This window comes from Sarcophilus harrisii, chromosome 4, assembly GCF_902635505.1.
Source record: "Sarcophilus harrisii chromosome 4, mSarHar1.11, whole genome shotgun sequence".
NCBI lineage: Eukaryota > Metazoa > Chordata > Mammalia > Dasyuromorphia > Dasyuridae > Sarcophilus > Sarcophilus harrisii.
The window spans coordinates 441,721,243-441,748,076 of NC_045429.1; the positions used below are offsets into that span (position 1 = coordinate 441,721,243).

Consider the following 26,834-nt stretch of genomic DNA (forward strand, 5'->3'; position numbering starts at 1 on the left):
TGAAAATCTTCAGGAGCTTGGGGGGCAGTGGGGGATGGAAACATGGGAACATAGAACTAGTGGGGGAGGGTTTTAGAAGTCATATAGTCCATCCTCCTTGTTTTATTGAAAAGGATACTGAGATACAGCGAAGTCAAATGATAGGCCCGAGGTAACATAAATATAAATAAAGAAGGCAGGCTTGAACCCAGGTTTTCTTTCTCCAGAATCTGTAGTTTTTTTCCCAGTGTCCCACACTGCCATTCTCTCCCACTTCAAATAGAAACTTCTCAATGTTTAGGCTTAATGATCTGGCTCCACTTTCTTTCTGGCCTTCTCTGACATATTTCTCTTCTCTACCCAGTGGATATGGCTACACATGCATCTCAGATAACTACAATCCATTGAGTAAGATGGGGAGCCACTGGAGCTGCCCCTGTGCCCCAAGGTCCCTTAGGCCTTGCCATCTGCCTTGCTGCTTTGCCCCTTAGGCTCCCAGGCACTGTCATCTAACCTGAGGCTGTCCCCTAAGGGCCCACAGATTATGCAATTCATGCCATGATATACTCTTGGGACACCTGGACAGCCCCAGGACCTCGGGTTTGGAGTGTGAGCTCCTTGAAGTTAAAGGATGTCTTTCTTTATCTTTGTAACTAGCTAGCTAAGTGCTTGATTAATGCTTTTTTTTTAATCATTCACTCCTACTTTGTAAATTCCAGAGAAGTTAGACTTCTTATTGCCCCTCAGAGGCTGCCCACAGCCTCCAGGCTCAGTGCATTTGCACCAGACACTCTCATCACTGCCTTTCATAATCTTCTTTCTTCAAGACTTGGCTCAGATGGGTGTCATTTCCTCTGTGAAGTCTTCCTTAATCTCTCCTCAGAAATGTCCATCTTTGCCTTCTCTGCTTTCTGAATTACATTTATGTATACCCCTGCCCACTCCCCATTAGAATAATGGTATTATCAGCCCTAGCACATTACCCTTCACACATTATACAATTAATAAATTTTTGACTGACATCACAGAGAAAGACAGACAGAAATAAAGAGAAGAAAAGAGGAGGGAGAAGAGAGAGAGAAAGAAGGCGAGAGAGAGAGAGAGAACACTTTGTTCCTGAGTCAGTTATAGGCCAGTTGCTGGTCAGAACCAAGAGTACCTCACTGGAAGGACAGCGTGCCGTTATGACAAGGAGAAGGGTGATGGTAAGGATCAGACGTGGACCCATTAGTATAGAGTCTATCTTTGCCTTATCTCAGCGAAACATTGTTGTTCAGTCATTTTTCAGTCATGTCTAACTTTTCATGGTTCCATTTGGGGTTTTCTTGGTAAAGATACTGGAATGGTTTGACATTTCCTTTTTCAGCTAGTGTCTGAAGCTTCAGGTCTTCCTGACCTCAGGCCTAGAGCTCTCCACAGTTCCACTTAATTGCCCTCAAATAAAACATTAAAACCTCCAAATTACATTTATATTTATATATATAAAAATATATTACAGCTTATAAAGCATATTTTTCACAACAACCCAGAGGTAGATAGGAATATTATTATCCCCAAAGAAAAAGGCTCAGCAAGTCAAATGGCATGTATATGTCATATAAACTTCTCTAACTGTAATGATCATTACAGCTATTAAGTGGTAGAATACTAGCAGTTCTCTTTTTCCTCATTATATTGATACTTACAGACTTTTATTGCTCAATTAATCTGAAAAGTGAAGCATTATTTGATCTCTTTACCCCCAAGCCCTGTCCATACTCCTCTAGTTCCAATTCTGAGGCAGACTCTAGCATGCACAGAACATTGGATCATAGAAGAAACTCAATGATTACCCAGGTCATTTCCCTTATTTTAGAGAGAAGGAAACATATTTCATAAATATTGTGTACTTAATAAATATATATATATATATATACATATAATAAATATTTACAAGATATTGTAACATATTTCCAAGAAAAACTGAAGAAAAAGACAGAGAGACAGAGACTGTGAGAAAAAAGAGAGAGAAAAAAGAGTCAGAAAGACACAGAAAGAAAAAAAAAAGAGAGAGAGAGACATACAGAGACAAAGACACACACACACACACACACACACACACACACAGTGAAGGGACTGGCTAAGGTCAGAGAAGGAGCCAGGAGCAGCATTTGAGCTTCCTTGCTCCCAATCCAGTCCTCCTTCTGGCACAGCTCCTATGAAGTGAACTTTTCCTATTGGCTCAACTATATTTTTTCTTTTTCTCAGCCAATAAGCTCTTGTTAAGCCTTTCCCACAGACACTGTGCTAAGTACAGGGGAGACAAGAAAAGGCAAACCAAACCCCAAACCAAACCAGTGCCTGGCCTCAAGGAGGCTGCACTCTGATTAAGGATGCTCAAACTGTGTACCTCAGAGAAGGCGAGGAGACGGAGGGGAATCTGTAAGTGGAAGGTCCAAGGTCAGGGTTCTCTCTCTCTCTCAGCTCCTGTGACCAGTTAAGAAACAAGACTCTTTTCTGACCAGTCTCCAGTTTATAATTTGGCCTGTATCCAAATTCAAAAATGCTTTCCCTAAAGGCCCCCAGACTCCTGCTCTGAACTCTGCTCATAGAAATTCCTTAAATTTGCTTCTGGGCTGGGTACCCGCATTCTGCTCAGCCATCATCTCTTACCAACTTCCTCTTTTCCTTTTCTTGACTTGCCACCCAGAAAGCTGATAGTAAGCAGTCTCTGTTCTCCCACTTTCTAAACCCAAGAGTGCCACTTCCTTCATACCTCGCCTGGTCTCCCTCAACCCAACCCTATCCTAGGCATCTACTTCTCCCTCTACCACTCAGGAACCTCAGATGTCATACATATCCCTCGCCGAATCTATCTTGCTCTTGGACATCTCAATACCGTTTCCTTCTTTATAATACTAACATTTTAAATCCCCACATATACTATAACTATATATCGCTTTTGTGGCAGCCAGACAGGATTCCACAATCTACATGTTGGGGGGAGACAATGTTTTTGCCATAAATAGTTATGACTTTTTTCTCCACAGTAGATGAAGAAAGCATCAAAATCTGCAGTATTTAGAATAGGAGGATGGAAATGCCAGATATAAAATCTGACTATAAACTAGGAGATAGTAATGAATGAAATACTAGCAGAGGAAAGGACTAATGAGTCATTAAGTTGGGCTATGAAAAGCTTCCCACAAAAGGTAGACATTGGATAGTCTATTTCTAGGTATACAGACTGAAGTACCCAAATAGTGGGTACAAAATAGTCAAGTACAGAATTAAAATGGAGATTAATTACCTAAAATAGTCAATCCTGAACACCAGCAGAGAAAAATCTAAGTGCAGTCCCTGAAGGAATGCAATAGGGAAGTTTATAGATTTAGTTTATAATAGATCCAGGCACAGACTCACTCAAGCAGATCTCATTACAATGGGGAATGCCCACTCAATCTGCCCCACTAAGGCCCTCGGGATCAGGTAATTACAATCTTTTGCTCAGTGCCCACCTACAAATCCAGACTAAGAAGTGGGGACATTTTGGGTGAGTCATATAAGCTCTCTGGGTCTCAGCTTCTTCATCTGTAAAAATGAGAGGACTGAATTAGAGGAATCCTAAGCCCTTGTATCGGACCTCTAAATCTATGAACTGCTCTCTATTTTAGTTTGTTGGATTGGGGAGAGGGGTTCCATCCTGCTTATTTGCTATGTGGTGCTCTGAATCTACTTCTATTATTTGAGGGGCTGAAGGAACTGGGAACTTTAATTTTTTTTTAATTTAAAATCCAGACCTGTAATCATTTCACCAGTATGGAAACTCCCAGAAGGGAAACTGCACCAATGCAGCCAGTCAACTCTTCTCTAACTTAGAGGTTGAAGGGCTGCCTGGAAGCCCTAAAAATGAAGTGACTTGTCCATGTTGGTATAACAAGGATGTGTCAGGGGCAGGATTTGAATTTGGGCTCTCCAGACTCCCAAGCCCACTCTCTATCAAATGAAGCAATGTATGTAAAGGGCTTTCAAAGCCAGAAAGTGCTATGTAAATGCCAGCTATCATTGTTGTTGCTGTTGTATCCTCCAAACTAGGCTTTGTTGTTCAATCGTTCCATCATGTCCGACCCTGTGGACCACAATATCCATGGGGTTTTCTTGGCAAAGATACTGGAATGGTTTGCTATTTTCTTCTCCAGTGGATTAAGACAAACTGAGAAAAGTGACTTGTCCAAGACCACACAGCTAGTGTCTGAGGCTATATTTGAACTCAGGTCTTCCAGACTGCAAGCCTGGTGCTCTGTGAACTGCGGGTCACTTAGATGCCCAAACCAAACCATACAGCCTTCACTTTAATTCCATGCACAAGGACATACATGTGTCTGATATTCTATATGAACAAGAGCATCGCTGCCAAACTTGTAAAACTGACTTCTTTAGTACCATTACATGACCCCAGGTTGGAGCACTGTTTGGCTCCGGTGTATGGTGCCTTTTAGGGAAATTTTCATGACAATTCCTGTCATAAGAAGAAATTCTAGCTGGGATTCAGAAGTGAGGGAAAAGGAGAACTAAAACCAAGTGCTTTGCTAGGTTGGTACCTTCCCCTGGCTTTTTATTCTTCATCAAAAGATCATTAGGATTAATAGTCCAATAGAGATACCATCTTTTATAAAAGGCTAGCCACGTTTGACAAATGCCAGGTCAAATTTATTTTCTAGGGCCTGACCATGAACCTCACTGGAATAGTAATGAATTATACCTCTTAGAAACTCTTCTTTCTAAAACAGTATCATTTTACAACCTTCCTAGTTGATATTATATTTTCAGGTCAATCTGACATGTCAGACATGAAATAGGATTTATAACCAAAGGAAAATTGATATAAAAATCATAAGTACTAGACAGAAATTTGACTATGTTTTTAAAAGGAATATTCAGCCATGGCAAATGACAGACTCCACAAGGGCAATGTTACGCTCATAACAGATGTACAATAAACACTTTGAATCAATGAATAAGCAGATGTTAGCAAATTTGCATACTAAGTTTGATCAGTCAATTCCCCACCCTGTATTCTCTCAGCAGAATCTCAGTAAGGGTGAGATTTTGCAGTCGCCCAGGCTGCCCTCTTCCCCAGTGCAAGAATATCCTATTCTAGACACTGATTCTAATTCTGTCCTCCAAGACAAGAAAGGGAAGTCTAACATCCTGTCCTGTAAAAGTCCTTCAAACATCAGGCCCATTTTAGTTCAAAGACCAGTTTTGTATGGTATCTAATCTGCATCCAAACCAACCTCGGAGATTCTCTAGTTTGTATAAGTCACTTACTTAACTTTCGTTTTGTCTCCATCACCTCTACTGTAAAGTGGAGATGATAAGAATAGCACTGACCTCTCTGGATTGTTGTGAGGACCAAATGAGATATTTGTGAAGTGCTTAGCATACAGCTCCTGGCACCTAGCAGGTACCACATAAATGGGATTATTATTCTTGTGCTTATTATCAGACATCCAAGGCTTTCCTCAAACATGTGGATAAAGGAAAAAACAATAGGCTACATCTACTCCCAGACATTTACTGGGTGAAATTCAAGGGATTATCCTCATATTTAGAGAACAAAACCAAATGAGGGAACACTTTGGAGCAAACCTCTGAAAACTCCATTTCATCCACCAGGTTTTGGAGTAGCAGAGGCCTTTAGCAATGATCTAGTCGCAGATTTTAGAGCCAAAGAAGCTTCAGATATCATACAGACTAGGGGTTCTCACCCATTCTGTGTCCTGGATTTCTTGGGCAGAGTGGGGAAACCTCTGTATCCCTACTTAGAGGCACATTTTTAAATAACTAAAGGAAATGTGGAACTTTTGAACTGGTACAATTCTTTCACTTTACAGGAGAAAGAAGTAAGGTCAACTGTGTGTCGCAAAGTCAAACAAACAAATTAAAAATAAAAGCCCCAAGAACAAGGCCTAAGGGCCAAGGGCTCAAGACCTCCTCCCCGGAGTCTCATGTTGTTGGCCTTGGCCATGCTTCCCTTCCAAATGGACTGAAATATAAGATGTTGGAATCATCTTAAAATGCTATTCCAAACATCCAGAAATGCTTCATTGGAAAAGTAACTGATATGAAGCATTAGGAACAAAAATCAATAGAAATTTCATGCAGATTTCAAAACCTGCCCCGATTTGCTGAAATGAAAGGGTTTTAGCATTGTGATACAGACTGAAATAACAAGTAGGAAGCATGAGAATGAGCATCTCCGGTAACCAGTAACTCAAAGAAACCACATCATCCTGATTTGCTTATTTTTATGCCCCTTGATAACTATTGTGATTGGATTGGGAGAATATCATCTACTGCCGATGGCCATTGTATTGTTCAGTCATTTCAGACCCTTCATGATCCCATTTGTAGTTATCTTGGCAAAAATACTGGAGTGGTCGATCATTTCTCTCTTTAGCTCATGGATGAGGAAACTGAGGCAAAGAGGGCTAAGTGACATGTCCAGAGTCACACAGCTAGTTAAGTGTCAGAAGGTAGGTCCTCCTTCCCCCAGGCCAGGGATCTACCCACTACACCACCAGGTTGCCCTGTTAGGCACTGCAGCAAAGTTCAAATTAAAAGGCTCCAGTCATTCCACAAAATGGTGGTAAAGGGACAGAGCAAGGGATGCGTTCTCTGACCCACAGGATTTAGTTCCATCTTCATTCTTGGGAATATGGGTTTGGATCTGATTTATTCCAGCTGCAGGTTCACTGCTGATTTGAGAGGTCCCTGGGAAATCTGAGTGGTTTCAAGGTCATCCTATAAGTTCAGATCCCTTTCGGCCCACCTGGGAGTTTGTGACTCAGCTGGATCCCAGCCTCTCCCTACTGCTAGTGAGTTGCCTCAGAATATGCCCTCTGACTTAGAGATGACCTCAACCAAGGAGGTATCGGGTCTTTGGGGGCAAATTAAATAGAGTCTGATTGTCAGTGATTTAAACCTATATCTCCAGGGCTAGGCTGACAGGATTAAGGGCTGAGATGCTATTCACTGCAGCACTAGCCTCCCTACATTCATTACAAAGTCAGCTCAGGAGGAAAAATCAATTCTTGGAGCACAAATTCAGCCTTGGTGCAAAGGGACACTCTGAAAACCAATTACCCAGATAAGAAAGGAAGTGCCTACATGTGCTTGACTCATTTCTTATCAAGTCATGGAGATACTGGTTATGATTCATGATGGCTTCAGTTGCTAAAATGGAAACAGTTTAGGAAAGGCTCAAAAATGTTAACAGGATAAAAAAAAAAGTCCCAATATAACAATCAAAATAGAATCTGCATAGCTCTTCAGAGACCTGGGCTCCTAAAAACCATCAAATCACCTAGGTCTGCTGAATCATCTGAGTCCTGAGAGGCATGGGAATACTTCCAAAGCCAAGACTGATGGTTTTTTCATCAGGTACGACTGTTTACTTTAGCAAGCAGAAAGGCAGGCTGGGGTGGTCAGCCCTGGAAACGTTGGCTCTGGGGTAGGGAGACACTGATCACAGGATGAGACAAGGAGGGAGCTCAATAAATCTGCTCGACAGAAGATATACACTAACAGTAAGCATCAGCTGAACACGCATATGATGATACCGTTGGTACATAGCGATAAAAGGGAAAAGAGGTACAGACCGAGGAAGGCAGAGGGACAAAGAGATAAAGAGACGGATTCAGCAAAGGAGAGATCTCCCTGCTGCCCTACAAAAAGGACCACTCTGAGAACATACATTAAGCTCTCAAAGGAGAGAGATCAAAAGTATTTGTCATCAGCACTCCCTGTGTGTGGTCTTGTGAAAGCTTTGACCTGATCTAGAAAAAGAGGGGGTTAGCCCAGATGATCTCAATTCACCTTCCCACCATAAATCTTAGGATGCTGTCACACCAGTGAAAGCCCTAAGTCTCCAAAATCACTTCTCTCTCCTTTCAATGTAATAGAACAGTTATGATATTTCCCCCCTTCAATCCATACTTTTTGTTGATTTCTCCAGCTGTGAATCCATACAGGCTTTTGGACGGTGTGGATTTGGCACCAGATGACCTGGATTCCAAACCTGCCTCTATTACTTCCTCCCTGTGAGATGCTAGGCAAGTCCCGGTACTTCTGGGATAAGTAACTCAGTGAGTTAAGGAGACTGCATGAGTTTATTTCCTTAACTTCTAAATTATCTTATCCTGTGATCTATTAAATGAGCAAGCTGAATTAAATGAAAGCTCCAGTTCCTTCCTGTTCTATGACTGCTCTACTCTCTCTATTCAGATCACAGCTGGGGGACCATTTATGGATAAAAAAGTCCATAGATACATATTCCACACTGTACATAACTCAGCTTTGACAATTCCTGAACATGGACTTTGCAGGATTCAGGGGCTTCTAATTATTCCATGTATGTTGAATTTTTTTTAATTCTCAAAGTAAACCATTTTTAATGTATTGAAAATAGCGCACAGTATCTTGGTGAGAGTGGGGTGGTAAAGGAAAACAGAATCAAACAATGAATCCAGTAAACAGTCAGAATTACTGCTCTAGGCAAGCAAGCCTTAAATCAATTTTATTACCTTCCTCTGGAGGCCTTCCAGATAATAATAGATATGTACTCACTAAGCAATGCTCTTGGGTTGGGTTAGTGCTCTGTAAACTCCATATTCTTGGTGACTCAATAGCCTTTTCAATAACTTTTACATCCCTTCAATATTTTAATCAATTGAGTGTTGGCTGATCAAGCTCATGTCTAGGCCAAGAACAAATGGCTAGAAAATATGCTCTCCCTAATGGAATCGGAAGCAGAACCCTTTGGGGAAGAAAGGGAAAAGATGAGATCAGGAGAAAAGAAGAATCGGAAAGCTAATAGCTTTTATTTGCACCAACCTTCGGATTTTAATATCATACCATTCAAAAAGTCAAATGATGGAATACTGTGATCTTCAAGGAATCAAAACTGAGAGTCAGCCAAAGGACAAGGGAGACGTGTGGTGGACATATCGATGATGGCGAGTTATATTCAGAAAAAAGGTAACAGCATCGAGCTATGGATTGGTCATGGAACAAGAACAAGAAATAAGGCTGAGTAGCCCACTTGTGACACTGGTAACCAAGGGAGGCCCCCAGAAGGTGAGGGTCCCCATATAGAGAACTATGGGGGGACAGGGAAACAAGTCACACATAAAGAATGAAAAGGTATGGATAGGCTGCAACCTGTGCTCCTGGAGAGAAAGCTCCCATCAAGGAGAACCTAGATCCACTGACATCTTGGATTCACATATTATATTAGCCCTATCCCACTATCCTTAGATAAATAGTTGCTATTTTCTTTTCTATCTGGTGGCTGGTGGGAACCCAAAGTCACAGAAATCTAATCATTATTGGCTGGAAGTAGAATGTGGTATGGTCTTTAAGAGGGAGCTAAGTGGGCACTTATTCACTGATGTAAAGAGGACTCTCTGTTCAGGTTCGAAAGAAATAGAAAACTTCCATCTTTCCTGAGATTCTGTGATGCTGTTTTTCCCTTAGTAGAGTTCCTGTTCTCCCCATCTCACAAAGGAGCATTGTAGATGCTCACTAAATACAATGACTCAAACTGAAGGCCAAGGCATTTTCTTTCTGCTTTCTGAATTTCAACTGGAGCATGTTTCTTACTTCTGCAACAGAAGCACAGTTTCTACATCTAGATTTTACATAAAGATGATTTTATATCTCCTCCATGGAGAAAACTTATCCGCTGAACTGGGCACCCTGGGCTGAAAACCAGACATAGCAAATCAGACTTCTACTACTTTGTTAGAAAAATACCAAATGCTTAGATTTGCCCTAAAGGCAAGGACTCTGGAGAGGGAAATCTCCTTGGCCTGACAATTAAGATCTAGATTTACTCAACTGATGATTTCTAGCCATTTCTAATAATCAATAACTCAAAGCTAGCAGTAAACAGTCTTCGAGATGTTCCTCTGAGATGAGCAACCTTAGCAATGTTTTCCAGACATTTAAAAACTGAAATTTAGCAACTGCCAATCATTTCCCTGAAAGATATTGAAAATGGCTAGAGACACAATTTCCATTTTTAAAATTGCTTCTATTCTTGTGGACTTGACCTAGGGAAGCTTAAGTCACTATAAGTGATTATGTGAGCCAGCCAAGAACCCTTTGATGGTGACCACTTAATTGAGAAAAGAAGCAAAATGTCAAGGATTCTAAGAGGATTTAAAATCTAAGCAGCTTTTTCCAATGGAGAAAAGACTTCTGAAATCTGGGGCTGTCTTCTTTAAAAAGGAATCTCAAGCTTTTCAAAGAATCAGCACCAGAGGATACTAGATCTTTGCAGTGATCCTTCCAAAGAGACCTCATGGTATGGAGGAAAGAACAGGACTGAAAGGCAAGAGACCAAGGTTCTAGTGACAACTTGGCCAAAGTGTGTGACTGGACTTCTGCTTTCTCCCCAAGGAGAGAAATGACTGCTAATAACCAATGATTTAGGGAGATTCAGAATTGCCCCCATTCTCTAAAGTCACAATTTTAAAAAATTCATTCTCCTGATGATAATGAGATTGAACTAACTTTCTTGTCCAGACTTTACTGAGGTGGAGCAGCCATTGAGTTTTACCCAGCCTTGAGTAGGGCATAAATTCTTTAAAAAGACTGCCCAAGACTGGGGAAACTTAGAAATGGATGACACAATCAAAATTCAGGCCCGGCTCCCTCCTCATCGTAATATTCATTCTCTTATTAACTGGCTGATTTCCACTCCAGGGGACACCTACTCTTTGAAGGTATATAAACTATGAGGTCATAGGTCATGACTGTCTTTGGTCTAAGAGAGATGGCTAAATGACCATTCTTTATTAATAAGTGCTGGTCTCATTAGTAAAATAATTAAATTACCCTATTTCACTCTGCTATCATGAGGACCAAATAAAATAATGTACGTAAGGCACTTTGTGAACCTTAAGGTGCTGAATAGATGTCAGTTTTAATTATTATTGTTGATGTTGTTGGTACTATTATTAGGAAAATAACAGCTGGACCGTTTAATAACAGTCCCTGCCACAAACATAAGGGAATAATTAACAGTGTCCACCATGAGCAGTGAGAATAACAATAAGCAGCCCCAGAACTGTGCTATCATTTCACACAAAGCCCTTTACCTACATAATCTCGCTGGATCCTCACCCCAACCCGGTGAGGGAGACGTGGGCTATAGGTATTATTTGCCTAATTACTACAGATGAGGTAACTGAGCCCCAAAGAGACCAGCTGGAGATAGCAGACTGTAAAGTATGTTTGGGCTGGGGGAGGGGAGTTCATAACTAGGCTCCAGGGGATGCTGCCCTTTGTTTTCCGGTGGGGGCTCTCAGGTGCCCTCCCGCCCTGGGGCCCAGCACCCCATCCCACTCACTTAGACAGGGACACGCCCCCCGCCTTCCCGATCATCTCCTCATGGTGCAGGACTGAGTAGTTCCACGGGATGTGGAGGAACTTTAAGAGCGTTCTCATCCAGCGCTCCGGATGCAGGACCAGCTGTTCATAGTGGACTAACATGCATCGTTTGTAGCCGACTTCCATACACTGGTTATACATGGTCTCTATGGCCCGGTTCCACTTGGTTAAACAGTCCCGGTAGCTATTAAGGTCAAAGCCGGCGATGGTGACTTTTCGGGAAATCATGGAATGTACTGAGGCACGCCCATCTCGAACCATGAGAAGAAATTTGGCGTTGGGGAATAGCCTGGCCAGGTAAGTTAATGACTTGAGGGCAAAGGGGTCTTTGTTGCACAGATAAGGGGCCGGCTCCCCGTGCTTCACAATGATCTCTAGTAAGAAGGCCTGCATGGCCGAGTCCAACACCTCATCCGTGACGCCGGCCTCATCCAGCCGGATCTTCTCTTTGCTGGACCGGGACCACATCTGCTTGAGGGCCAGGATTCGGGGGATGACCCTGGTCTCCTCTCCACAGCGGATATCAGGGTGGGCATCCAGCATGGCCCGCATGAGGGTGGTTCCGCTCCGAGGCACACCCCCGATAAAGATTAAGGGCATGTCCTTGTGGTAGGTGACGGTCTTGTTGGCCTGAAGGCCACTTCTGGAGGTAGCCCTGACGCTCTCCACTCTGACGGGCTGGCTGCGCTCCTCTATTCGGTGATGGCACTCCATGGCGTGCTGCCCCAGGTAAAACACAGTCACCGAGCTGATCACCAGACACGCCAATAACAAATTCTGCTTTAGTTTTCCCACCATCTTGAAGCTAAGATTGTGTTACACAATGGATCTTTCACTCAAAATGATTTTTAGATAACGTCCGGGCCATGGAGACTCTAATTTGTGAAGATGATCAACATCTGTTAGGAAAGAAACAGAGAAAAAAATCAGTTTTTCCCACCCAGTTAAGAATGAACATGCATCAGTGAATCACCACTGAGCACTTATTAAGCACCAACTGTGTGCCAAATATTATGCCAAGTACTGGGACATTTGTCCCAAGTGTGACTTCAGGTAGAGAAGGACTGAGACAGTGGTGAATGTTGTGATATTCTTGGCTCTGCATACAAATGCACCAAGACAAACTTTTGTAAAAATGGAGTGACTTGCCATAATCAGAAGCTGTTTCAGTATGATAGATTAGATACATGCAAACATATATGTGTATGTATGTTGTGTATCTATGTGTATACGGAGCCATTACATGTATGTAAATATACACATAGAGACCCACAGACACATCAATAGCCTTGTAAAAGTTCAGCTAATCACCTAAAGTGCCCAACAAGATGAATTAAATACAAATGAGAGAACACAGATTCTTCATCAAATGCTGTGAACGCTATGACATAAGTAGCTGTCTAATGTCCTGAAGAAACAGAACTGAGTATTCAAGTTGGAAAGGTCTTGAAGGGCTACCAAGTCTGGTACCATTATTTCAGAGATGAGAAAACTGAGTTTAAGAGGTAGATTTAATTTGCCCAGGGTCATACAGCACTAAATAACACATCTGGAATTCTAACAAAGGTCTGCTGACTCCAAATATGTCTTTTTTTTCCAATGACACCAAGGAAAAATCACTTTTATTACTTCTGAAAAATACAAAGAAAACTATCTAAGCTTCTATATCCCTAAACTAGGGGTGGGAGAAAGTATTTTCTATCTAGTTACTGGCCCTTGTGGTTTACAACACAAAGAGGAACAACAATAATGTTTAAAAAGCTCCCACTATGGGAAAACAGGGACACTAATACATTGTTGGTGGAATTGTGAATACATCCAGCCATTCTGGAGGGTGATTTGGAACTATGCTCAAAAAGTTATCAAACTGTGCATATCCTTTGATCTAGCAGTGTTTCTACTGGACTTATGTCCCAAAGAAATCTTAAAGAAGGGAAAGGGACCCACATGTGCAAGAATGTTTGTGGCAGCCCTGTTTGTAGTGGCTAGAAACTGGAAACTGAGTGGACACCCATCAGCTGGAGAATGGCTGAATAAATTGTGATATATGAATATTATGGAATATTATTATTCTGTAAGAAACGACCAGCAGAATTGTACAATATTTCAGAGTCTGATTCTTTTTGTACAGCAAAATAACGTTTTGGTCATGTATACTTATTGTGTATCTAATTTATATTTTAATATATTTAACATCTACTGGTCATCCTGCCATCTAGGGAGGGGTGGGGGTGAGAAGGAAAATTGGAACAAGAGGTTTGGCAATGTTAATGCTGTAAAGTTACCCATGCATATATCCTGTAAATAAAAGGCTATTAAATAAACAAAACAAAAAACAAAAAAAAAAAAAAAAAAAAAAAAAAAAAACGACCAGCAGGATGATTTCAGAAAGCCTGGAGAGACTTACACGAACTGATGCTGAGTGAAATGAGCAGGACCAGGAGATCATTATATGATGATCAATTTTGATGGACGTGGCCCTCTTCAACAATGAGATGAACCAAATCAGTTCCAATAAAGCAGTAATGAACTGAACCAGCTACACCCAGTGAAAGAACTCTGGGAGATGACTAAGAACCATTACATTGAATTCCCAATCCCTATATTTTTGTCCGCCTGCATTTTTGATTTCCTTCACAGGCTAATAGTACACTATTTCAAAATCTGATTCTTTTTGTACAGCAAAATAACTGTTAGGACATGTATACTTATATTGTATTTAATTTATACTTTAACATATTTAACATAATATTAACATATTGACATGTATTGGTCAACCTGCCATCTGGGGGAAGGGATGGGGGGAAGGAGGGGAAAAATTGGAACAAAAGTTTTGGCAATTGTCAGTGCTGTAAAATTACCCATGCATATAACTTGTAAATAAAAAGCTGTTAAAAAAAAAAAAAAGATCCCACTATGTGTCTGGTCTATGTTGAGCACTTTATAAATATTATTTCATCAGATCCTCACAACAACTCTGGGAAGTAGGGGCTATCGTTAGCCCCATTTTACAGATATGCCAACTGAGGCAAACTTGTCCAGGTGATACAGCTAGTAAGTGTCCAAAGCTGGATTTGCACTTAGTTTTTCCTGATTTCAGATTCTTGCAGAAGTGAGATGTTAGCTGGGAGTTAAGGGAAGCAAAGAGGAAGAGATGGCTGGCGCGCTTTCTACCAGATGTCCAGTAAAAATGCCCAGAATCAGGACATGAAGATTCTTTTTTTTCTTTTGAAAAGAACAGCAAGGCCAGGCAGGGTCACAGGGCCATATGACAAGGGGAAGGAAATGATACTAAGAAGGTAGAAAGGGCCCTCTGTGGGAAAGGCTTTCTAAGACTAACAAAGAATTTTCTATTGATCTTGCAGGTAATGGAAGAACAAAGAAGTTAAGATTTCCTGCACAGAATATAGTCTAAAAATATCACTTTAAAACAGTATCCATCCGACAATTCTCTATAACTTGAAAAAAAAAATCATCTTGAAAATGTACAACAGAGAATGATACCTCTTAGGCCTCCAGGGGATCTTAGAAATCTTCTCATTCCACCTCTTCCTTTTATAGTCAAGGAAACTGATAGCTGGCAATGTTGGGAGATTTGCCCCAAAGCAACATAGAACCTTTACTCAATTGTCAACCAGAACTTGGGAGAACTTACAGTGTGCCAGGTAGTAGTCTAAGCACACTCTACCTGGCAAAGGTTGGGGAGAAGGGTGGAGGTACAAGAAGTTTAAAAGTAAATATAGTTATGTATAAAGAAGAGGCATTAACAACTTGGGGCATCAGGACTGGCCTCTTGGAGGAAGTGGCACTTGAACTGAGCCTTAAAAGGATCTACGAGTTCCAAGAGGTAAAGGGAATTAAAGAGATCCAGCAGGACCATCTCTACAATGGCATGGCTGGAAAGATGTGGAAAAGAGCAATCTGGCTGTAATGTCAAGGGTATATGAGGGGGAATAACATGGAAGCAGCCTAGAAACATGGCCTGGAACTTGGGTGGGAAAGGCTTTAAATGTCAAACAAAGAAATTTGTAATTTACCCTACAGGCAACCCCACAAGGATGTAAGAACCTTCTTGAGCAGAGGAGTGATACAGTTAGACCCAAATTCTGAGAATATCAATTTGTTGACTCTGTGGAAGACGGGAAAGAGGGAAAGGCTGCCTTCTGGGAGACCAATGACGAGGCATAATGAAGGAGATGCATAATGAAGGAGACACATAATGAAGGCCTGGTCTTCTTTGGAGACTTGGATCATGAGTAAAAAATCAGGGAAAGGATTTCAGACATAGGTGAAAATAGGATCTATAAGACTTGACAAGTGAATAAAGATGGGGAGTGAAACTTAGTAGACTAAAAGAAGGGCAATATTCCTAAAGAAATAGGTAAATTAAGAAGGGCCAAAAATTAACGAGTTCTGTTGCAGATAGATTGCATTTGATATTCTTGTAGGAGATCCAGGTAGAAATGTCCAACAAATAGCTAGTACATATTGGGAGTTTAGGAGAGAGCTCATGTGAGGTCTGGATGTGGACATCTGGAAGTCATCCACATAGATATTACAGTTAAATTCATAAGAGCTGATGAGATCACTGAGAGAGTACAGAGAAAGAGAGAGAGCAAGAATGACGAACCAGCAAAGAAGGATCAGTCTGATAAGTAGGAAATCAAATAGGACAGAACAGAAATGAGAAAGTACCCAGGAGAAGGCGCTCTGAATTGTGGCAAATGCTACATTTGGTCAAAAAGGATGAGGACTAAGGGGAGACTACTGGATGTAGCCACAAAAAGATCACTGATGCTCTTGGAGAGAGAGCACTTTCAGATGAGCAGAAAAGATGGAAGCCAGAGTGAATAGGTTGAAAAATCAGTAGAAGGTGAAAAAGTGAAGGTGGCAAGTAGAAGAGCTGTGTTGTCAGGATAACTTCAGGAGATCAACACCTAACCACCAGCTCTCTCTCACTCTTTCTCTCTCTGAGATCCATAAGGTATATTTTCAAATATGCATTTTTTAATAGAGGAGGAAACTGAGGCTGAGAAATGTCCAGTAGTCTGGGGCCAGATTCAAATTCAGGTCTTCCTGAATTTGAAATTCCTGAAAAGTGAAGAACTTTTAAGGATAGAAAAGATCAGGACATGTTTGAAAGCAGTAGGGAAAAGAAACAGTTAAAAAACAGAGGAAGAGAGGGTATAGTAGAAGAAGCAAGCTCCTAGAGGAGCGTAGCGAGGAGGGGCTGGGGCTGGGACCAGGGGCACAAGGAGAAGGGCTAACTTGTCCAAGATAGGAGACAAAAGATACGGAAACTGGAATGATTCCAAATGTGGAAACAGAAGAGAGGGAGCTGCCCTGGGTGGCCTATTTGTTTTCAGGGGATTACGAGTCTAGGCTCTTTGCTGAAAGGAAGGGGAAGAGGGTGGGTATGTATGGCATGAAGGGGGAAGAAGGTTTGGAACAGAATCTATGGGAACATGATTGAGAGGCAACCAGTGCAGAGTAACAACTGGCTAGCAGTAGGGAGGGTCAGCTGAGATTAAAGAACAAAGTCTCTGTAGACTCAGTCGGAACAACTGCGGTACTTAATCTATTAGTATTCCGCAGTTCTACAGCAAAAGCAGTGAGAACAGATGGGGGAATAACCAAGGAATGGGGTTGTCTGACTACTGACAATGACCCAGGCAGATATATTGTGCACCGTCTTGATTAGGGGGAGGACAGTGTCCAACTGAACTGATAAACTAAAGGGTCAAAATTCTGAAAGTAAGGGAGGCCACAGCAGGGGTGATGGCCTGGGAAGGTGTGAGAATAGGTTCAGGAGGGATAAACCCTGGGGAGGGGAAGACCAGGAGATGAAAGTTAGATGAAGAAATGTCAGAATTACATTCTGGTGGCAGAGAGGAAATGAGATAAAGGAGATGAGCATCCCTGTGTTTGACTGAGAAACTTGCTAAACTGAGAAGCAAGAGAGGGCAAGGCCACAGCTCTTAACACACAGTAAGTGCTTAATAAATGCTTGCTGACCAACCGACATCCACAGATTTAAATCTACTCTTGTGGACAATGAGGTGGCGCTACTGTGTTAAAACAGCTCTCTTCATATCAACAAGCCTAGTCTGCCTTGACTTGAAGTAATCAATGGTAACAATAAACATGGCTTTGACGTCGGATCACTTTATCATTCTCAGACTATATCTTAACCTGAAAGGGTCACCTTTACATTCCATTCAGAATACTTGAGGGACAGTGGCTGAGCACCATTCACACTCCCTTCCACAATAAATTTAGACAAGGAAGCTTTTGAGTAACAAGACATCAGTTTTAGCTCTATCGCCAATCTCCACTGGACAATACATGACAGGAAGACATGTCTGTGGCAGTGCACTCCATTATGGCTCAGTCTATTTGTGCACTGAGGTAAAGGACATTTGGAGACAGGGCTTTCCATTCACAGATTGCAGGCCATTTCCTTCTCTTTTTAAAATGCTTTATTGATTTTTTTTTTATATTGCTGTCACTTACCAATTAACTTCCCCTTTTACTGCCTTCCCCATAGATCCTCCCTTGTGGCCAAGTAAACAGAAGCTCATTGCTCATCTAACCACCCTTTCTTTCTCTTAAGAAGGAGCATAGAAAGAATAGTATAAAGTAAGAGTGAGTCCCGTGTGCATACTGCGTTAAGTGGAAGAAGCTTAAGAGCAGGTCTGGATTTATTTTTCTGTCCCTGGGTGTTAGGGTGAAGAAAGAGAATTGCTGTTGTCCATTGTTCTGAACAAGCAGGCGATCTCACATCTTTTGCATGTGACAAAGATCATCACCAGGCTGGCAATGGAAAACCTGGCTTTATTTACTCTGTGTACAAGAGAATGGATCACTTTCCCTTTGATTCCTACAGCCTACAGACCTTGTAACTGAGCACTTTGTGACGCATTATGCTTGCACTGTGCAATCCTGGGTTAGATACAGCTCTTGTGTTTCTCTACCTGGATGCTAAGTGCTTTGGGCAAATGATCCTGTCTCATTCTCCTCTTCTGAAGAGGAAAGAGCCCTGAAATTGGGAAGAGGAGGCCAGATTTTGAGTCTGAAGCTTTTGTAAGTCAATGTCACTCTGGAAAGGAAGTTTGACAGAACTTAAATATTTATAGACTGACTTCACAAAACTCTGTTCTAAGATAACAATTGCCCTTCAACTTTCAAGAGCCTGTGAATTTATTTGTGTGGGTACACCCCCTGCCAAGGTACACTGTGTGTAAGTGCAATGGCCTCAGGAATGGAGTCCTTGACTCCCTGGAGAGCCAGGGCACAATCCCAATGGGTGCATGACCAATCAGAGGGCAGGGAGATAAGTCACTATAGTCAACCATGGGGCTTGTCTCAAATACAATCACACTTTGTCCATTCAAATCAATATTCCCTGACTCCATCAGCTCCAGTAGCTGTGAAAGTTTCTTCTTCTGACTAAGGCACTGATTTGTCAGGGCAGTTGCAAACTAACTTTTGTTGCATCAATTACACACATGCCATTGGGGGAAAAAAATCACTTTTCCTAACATAAATGCACACACACACACACACACACACGCACACGCACGCACGCACGCACATACATCAGCTTACCCACCAAGAAAAAACTGTATTTAGGAATGCCTGATTAAGTAGACTTAGTAGATTTTCCTCAAGAGTTGCTATAACTAAAAATTTACCAGTCAGTGGACAGCCTGATGATATGTCTCTACAAACTTACCTGTATTGGCAGATTGATGGCAGGCATACAGGCAATTTCTGTGTCCAAATCTAAGCTTTTCTTATACAGCAATACATATTCTACTATCACACCCTGGGGAAGCCAGGCTCACTTCCATGAGGCATCATAAACAGGACTGAATGGAGGATGAGGGTCTTTATGCTTTTAAAAGGAGTTAAACAGATGTGCTCCTCCTAAAGATAATCTTAAATATCTTAAAGCTTCAATTATGGCTGATAATTAGTGAGTAATTATTACAGAAGGATCCTGGATTTAAAACAGGATTCACCTTTGGGATCTTTAAATGGGATCTCTGTTAGAAGTTTTATAGATCATGAATTTCTTGGCTGAACATCTTGCAGTGAAAGAACCAAAAATAAATTGCTATAAAATATGATGTGGAATCAATGCATTCTGAAGACTGACCAGATCTCAAACAGTCTTCATCTGGCACCCAGAGAGGTGCCATGTCTGTATCTCAAAAGTGGCCATGTCCCTCAAGTATGGGTGATCTCAGAAGGTAACTGACTTCCCCTCCACCCTCACTCTCACCTCTCGGGGATCAAGAGGAGTCTGGACAAACATAGAGATGCTGCAAAGGGCACTCTCAGACCACCACAGGTTGGACTCCATGACCACCTGAAATCTCCCTTGATCTTGGGATTCTGAGACTTTATAGAAAATATCCAGAACTATTTCTGAAAAATAAATCCTGAAAATTAGCTCTATTTTTCTTCTTTGGTAAAAGTATAAACTTTTCACATGAATCTTATTCTTCTCCCAGTTGAACGGACTTAGAGACTTTGACCAATAAAGCTACATTTACATTACATTACATTTACATTTACATTAAAGGGTACATTTACATCACTGAGTAGGCAAACACCAGATACAGAAGTGGAATCAAATTGTTAGTGAAGCCAGAGTAAGTCAATATCCACAAAGGTGTTTGATAAGAAGACACAATCTCCCCACACAAGTCCTGGTTACCTTGGAGGCACCTTCTGACCCTGCTCAGGAAAAACTGAGTGACAATGGCTGGCAAGCAACTAACTCATTTGGCCTTCAGACTTTTTTGATTTTGCCTCTATTGTCAAAAATAAAATTGAGCAAGCATTCCAATATGTGCATATTTATGTATTTATAAGTTACACACACTACTATATGAACAATTATAACCACTATAAAACATAAAAGTAGATATTTTAAAAGGATGAGATAAAGATGAAATAATGTTAACGTCAATAGGAAGTCACTTAGAAGGGGAGAGAAGTGGTTAAACCTATGTTTTAGTAAGGGAAAAATCATTTTGGCAGCTATATAGAGGCTGTAGTGAAGAAAGCAAAGGGCCAGGTTAGAGAGACCAACTGGATGATTATTACAATGGTCCAGGGAAAAGGAATGATGAAGAACTGAAGTAGGGTAGAGACTGGATGAGTGGAGAGAAAAGGCTAGATGTGGAAGAGATAGAATAGACCAAGTTTGGTAAGTGATTGGATTGGGGAGCAAGGGACATAAGAGGAAATGGACCAAGAGGTTAGGAAAATCTGGTCAGCTGGTGGTGACCCTAGACAATGGAGTGGTGGAGTAGTGGAACCCTAGACAATAATAGGAAGGGAGTGTTGGAAAATGGGAGTGGAGAAAGAGTTGAAAAAAAATGATCTAAGATATAAAGAGTGATATTATAAGCAAATTAGAAGAACATAGGATTGTTTATCTCTCAGATCTGTAGGCAAGGAAGATATTCTGGCCGAAGAAGAGCTAGAATTCATCACTGAACACAAAATGGATAATTTTGATTATATTAAATCAAAGTGTTCTGTACAAACAAAACTAATGCAGACAAGATTAGAAGGGAAGCAATAAACTGGGAAAACATTTTTATATTCAAAGGTCCTGATAAAGACCTCATTTCTAAAATATATAGAGAATTGACTCAAATTTATAAGAATTCAAGCCATAATTGATAAATGATCAAAGAATATGAAAAAGACAATTTTCAGAGGAAGAAAATAAAATCATTTCTTGTCATATGAAAAGGTGCTCTAAATCACTATTGATCAGAGAAATTCAAATTAAGACAACTCTGAAGTACTACTACACACCTCTCAGATTGGCTAAGATGACAGGAAAAGATAATGATGAATATTGGAGGGGATGTAGGAAAAGTGGGACACTAATACATTATTGGTGGAATTGTGAGCTGATCCAACCATTCTGGAGAACAATTTGGAATTATGCCTGAAGGGCTATCAAAGCATGTGCACCTTTTGATCCACTTAAGTGGCTTAGAGATGAACCCCAATCAAAGTGTACATAAAACGAATACCACGTGATACACACAGTACACTTACATAGCATTACAAGTTGGGGGTGACCAGTAAGCCACTGCATGGAGCTAGATGACTGAGAGGTGATCAGGAATGACCACCCAATTAATAAATTGGATCTTATGGGGCACTCAGTGTGGAAATGAGAGAACATAGTGGGATGAGTCAGTGGTTCAGCTCAATGGATAACAATAAATATAGCAATATGATGATTTTACTGTTCAGTGGTATTCTTTACTCATATGATGACAAGCAATGACAGATTTGAAAGTCATGAGAAATATGATTTTATTTATGAAATTGCTTGAAATAATATATTTACCAAGATGAGTTGCCATGTCTAAGAAACTGTTAAATAGGTGGATACAATTACAAACATTTTAAATAGAGAACATAACATTTATACCTTTGTGCTAATTTACTATTATGATGCAGCTATGCATAAAATCACATTCTGAAAACTTGGAATAATAATGTCAACTAGATTTTCTTAACCTCTGGGTCACCTCGTTCTATAAACTGATTTTGAAATAACCAGAATATATCCACTTAAACTGTATCCATATGTGGATATGTCTCTTGTTTTTAAAACATATGTGGCTGCTGCCATCATCATCATCATGGTGTTTGTTCTGAGAAAAAACATTTTGTAAGGCATAAAGCACTATACATATACATGAGACCAATTTAATGAAGATAGGAAACAGTGATATTAATGAATTAAGGCAACATCTAATCAAATTCACAAATACTGAAGGTCTACGTGGCTCAGTAGATAAGAGCTCCAGATCTAGAATAAGGAAGACCCAAATCTGGCCTCAGACATTTATTAGTTGTGTGACCCTAGGCAAGTCACTTTACTCTGTTTGCCTTGGGTTCCTCACCTGTAAATGAGCTAAAGAAGGAAATGGCCAACCATTCTAGTATCTTTGCCAAGAAAACACCCAATGGGGACACCAAGAGTAGGATGTGACTGAAACCCCTGAAAAACAGCAAACATGATGTACAAAGCACTGGGCTACAATCACTGTACCCCCCAAGCTCCTAATAAATACTTTAAGAACTCTGTGCATTTGGCTCTTTGTAACCAGGTTCCCTTTTGGTATTTTTCACTTGTGAATCTCAAAGAAGTGACTCACATCCTATCCTATGAAAAGAATTTCTGGAGGTTGTGTGTGTGTATATATACATACATATATATATATGTATATATATATACAATATATGTGAAAATATATAATTATATATATATATATATCCTATTAATTCTGGATGCTGAAGACTGTGGGTACCAGCTCTGTACACACAGGCTCTTCGTTATGAGCACAGAATAAAGAAGAGCCTTCTAAATCTGTTTCTTGGTATTTTTCATGGCATATGCTAACAATGTAACATTCTTTTCTTTTTAAAAAATTTATGAGAAAATGAAAACCATTGATATGGGAAGCTGCTATTTCTATCAAAATTATAACAGCCCATTTCTGACATTTGGAGAAGATAATCTTGTTTCTCTTTGTACTCCTGCTGTGAAAGAGATGTCTTATTAAATATACAAATGACTGACTCAAACCAAAAACTCAATGTTGAATACATGCAGGGTGTAATTCAAAAATGTAAAAGAGTTTGAAGTAAACTCACAGAATCACAGAATCTCAGAGCTAGGAAGGAGTTAGTCAAACCTAAATACAAACAGGAATCCCCTTGACTGCCCAGCACATAGTCACTGAACCTTTGTTTAAAGGATTCCAGAGTGAAAGCCTTGACTTGCCAAGTTACCTTGTTCCATCTTGGAACTCTTATAGATAGCAATTTTTCCTTCATGTCAAATTTGCTTTTTCACAACTTCCATCCATTGATTCTATTTTTGTTATGTACGGCCAAACCAAACAAGTTTAATTCCTTTTCCATGAGACAACATGATACTCTAAATGTGGTCTAACAAGGGAACTATCACAAAAGCATAATGTTAACCCTCTCAATCACCATCCAGGAGCTTAACAACACAGTTTAATGTCAGCTGGGGAGTAGGAGGGGAAAAAATGCTTGATAATTGGAAAAATGAAATTTAATTAAGAAAGAAAGACAAAGTTGGTGGGAAGAGGCCCCTGGGCAGAGCCCATCTTTGCTTTCATGTAGGACAGTTTTGTGTTTTTCAGTGGAAATGACAACTGAGATATCGCTTATGTGAAGAAATCCTCTTTCTTACAAAGGCAAAGGGAGAGCTGTTGATCACAGATAACTGTTGAGCCATCTAAGAGTCTTTGTGAAATGGAAGGAAGGTGAGGATGGACTTCTTTCTTAGGAAATCTTAAATGTCACTTGATGAGGAACTTAGTAGTATGGAATATTTGGGGAAAGATTGTTTTTTGTGTTTATTGAAGAAAAGACTAAAAGAAAGGACTAATATTATAGACAAACAGAGACTTTAAGAGAATTTAATCATTATCTATAGCAAGTCAATCATCTACTGACATTCTGAGGTAGACTGGCAGTGATATTGGATTAGCCAAAACACTATAAATATCTTTATGTTGATTATCGATTATGTTTTATTAATTATATATCCAAGAATTTTAATATTTAATTAGAGAGAAGATTAATCACCAATGGGAAAAGAGATTTCTCTAGTTCATTAATTAATATTTAATGAATTGGAGTGTGGTACAGCCTTAAGTTAATTAACTTTGCATCTGCTGCCCTGCCTGGTTCTAATTCCATGGAATAAGATGATGTCCCTTCCCAGACAAGACAATCATCATTTAGAAAGCTACCAACATGCTGCTAACTCAAGCCTTGACTGATTCCTGTGTCTTATCGACCTCCTCTGTCTTCTCATTGGAGATCTGGAGGGTGGAATACCAAACTCCTTTCAAAGTCTTCCTAGATTCAGCTTATTCTACTTTGTATTTGCAGCCCAGTCTGGTTTTAACTCCACAGCACAAGGTGCCCATGCTCTGGGAAGCCCCTTGTGTCATCTCCCCCCTGCCTTCCTGCCTCCTTTTGTGCATTATCTCCTCTTTAGATTATAAATTCCTTGAGGAAAAAAATTACACGTGTGTGTGTGTATGTATGTGTATATATATATATATATATATATACATACATACGTGTGTGTGTATGTATGTATATATAATATACATACATACATACACACACACACACATATATATATATATATATATATATATATATATATATAGAAAGAAAGAGACATCCTTCAGGGCAAAAACTGTCTTTTTATCACTTGTAACTCTAGTATTTAGTACAGTGCCTGGCATATAGCAGGTGCTTAATATTAGAGTGGACAATGAAAAGATATAAATTTATTAATGAAAAAGTCCTTGCTTTCTTTTTGTACATTGTGTGTGTGTGTGTGTGTGTGTGTGTGTGTGGTGTGTGCGCGTGCGAGTGTGGCGTGTTTTTGTTTGTTTGTTTTACGATCTGTATTGGTTGAAAAGTACCCTGTGCATCCACAGAAGTCTCCTTCAAATTTCCCTCTTAAGAATACTCTATGGCTCCTCAGCTGATTTCTCTTTTTTTTTTTTTTTTTTTTTGGTTTTAAATAAATCCTTATAATTTTATTTTTTTTTACTTTTTTTTTTATTTAATAGCCTTTTATTTACAGGATATATACATGGGTAACTTTACAGCATTAACAATTGCCAAACCTCTTGTTCCAATTTTTCACCTCTTACCCCCCCACCCTCTCCCCTAGATGGCAGGATGACCAGTAGATGTTAAATATATTAAAATATAACTTAGATACACAATAAGTATACATGACCAAAACATTATTTTGCTGTACAAAAAGAATCAGACTCTGAATTATTGTACAATTAGCTTGTGAAGGAAATCAAAAATGCATGTGTGCATAAATATAGGGATTGGGAATTTAATGTAATGGTTTTTAGTCATCTCCCAGAGTTCTTTTTCTGGGCATAGCTAGTTCAGTTCATTACTGCTCCATTAGAAATGATTTGGTTGATCTCGTTGCTGAGGATTGCCTGATCCATCAGAACTGGTCATCATCTAGTATTGTTGAAGTATATAATGATCTCCTGGTCCTGCTCATTTCACTCAGCATCAGTTCGTGTAAGTCTCTCCAGGCCTTTCTGAAATCATCCTGTTGGTCATTTCTTACAGAACAGTAATATTACATAATTTTCATATACCACAATTTATTCAGCCTTTCTCCAACTGATGGACATCCATTCAGTTTCCAGTTTCTAGCCACTACAAAAAGGGCTGCCACAAACATTCGTGCACATACAGGTCCCTTTCCCTTCTTTATAATCTCTTTGGGATATAATCCCAGTAGTAACACTACCCTCAGCTGATTTCTCTAGCAGAATTTTTGTCCAAGGAATCCGATTTATCCTAAGAACCATATAAAATCTGCTATCCTGAAATCTGAGCTATATTTCAGGTTATACCTGGCTTTCCTTTTCTCAATAACAAATCTTAAGAGGGAATTTCTACTTTATCCTCTTATTTCCCACCATTACCTCTCTCTTTCCAGTTCTCTCTTGCTGGTGAAAATTGGCTACAGAAGGAAGTTTCCTTTGCTGTCTATTCCAGTTTTTAAAAGTATGATTATTAAGCTAATAAAGAAATGTTTTATTGCTCCGCTTGGGATAGGAAAACAACTCTGGTAGATGTCAAGGCATTTGAAATTCCCCATCACTACTGTAGCACACCTCCATGCTCAGGCATGTGATCTGTTTTCAGATCCCATAGTTCTTTCCATCCAAGAAGTCTGCAGTAAACTCCAAAGAAAATATTGCTTCTGTTTCTGCCTACATTCCTCTTCATCCAAATACTTTAAACTATGTTTCTCTTCTCCAATTCTTGGATTTCCTCACATGAACCCATCTTCTTAACAATGTTACCCTGTTCCCTTCAAACCCTCCTGCCCTTAATACACACAATTCTCATCTATCTTACAGGACTTTTAAACAACATATATTCTTTTCAAAGTTATATTTCCATATGAATCTCATAACATCATGTCCCTTGAATATCTACATTTTGCTCTGTACATTAGGTTATCTAGTGTACCTTGCTTAAAACCCATACTTTGTACCACGTGCAGATGTGTGAAGCCATGGGTTGTGCTGCTAGATCTTTCCATGGAATTACTTCTCCCATGAATCTGTGGGTGTTTCTACTAGTATTCTTCAAATGCTGTAGCTTTTCTATGTCATATCTAGTTTGGGAGATATGTGTCGGCAGTTTTCTCTCCCATCTTTTTTAGTTTAGAGCCCCTTTGATCAGATTTCAGATGCTCCAGGCAAATTACATTCTTACCAGACTTTATTAAGTATACTCTGTCCCTAGACAAAAGTTGGGTT

The 26,834-nt window shown here is 40.1% G+C and overlaps 1 protein-coding gene across 4 annotated transcripts in view; it reads right to left on the minus strand.

Moving 5' to 3' along the window:
- The window catches only part of TPST1 (tyrosylprotein sulfotransferase 1), a 120,338-nt gene that overhangs the window by 51,105 nt on the left and 42,399 nt on the right, over positions 1-26,834 (minus strand). For all 4 annotated transcript variants that reach the window (XM_031967885.1, XM_031967884.1, XM_031967887.1 and 1 more), the window contains one exon: positions 11,378-12,317. In XM_031967885.1, coding sequence (XP_031823745.1) covers positions 11,378-12,216 — 839 coding nt within the window. In that variant the 5' untranslated portion in view covers positions 12,217-12,317. The remainder of the gene's footprint in view (positions 1-11,377; positions 12,318-26,834) is intronic.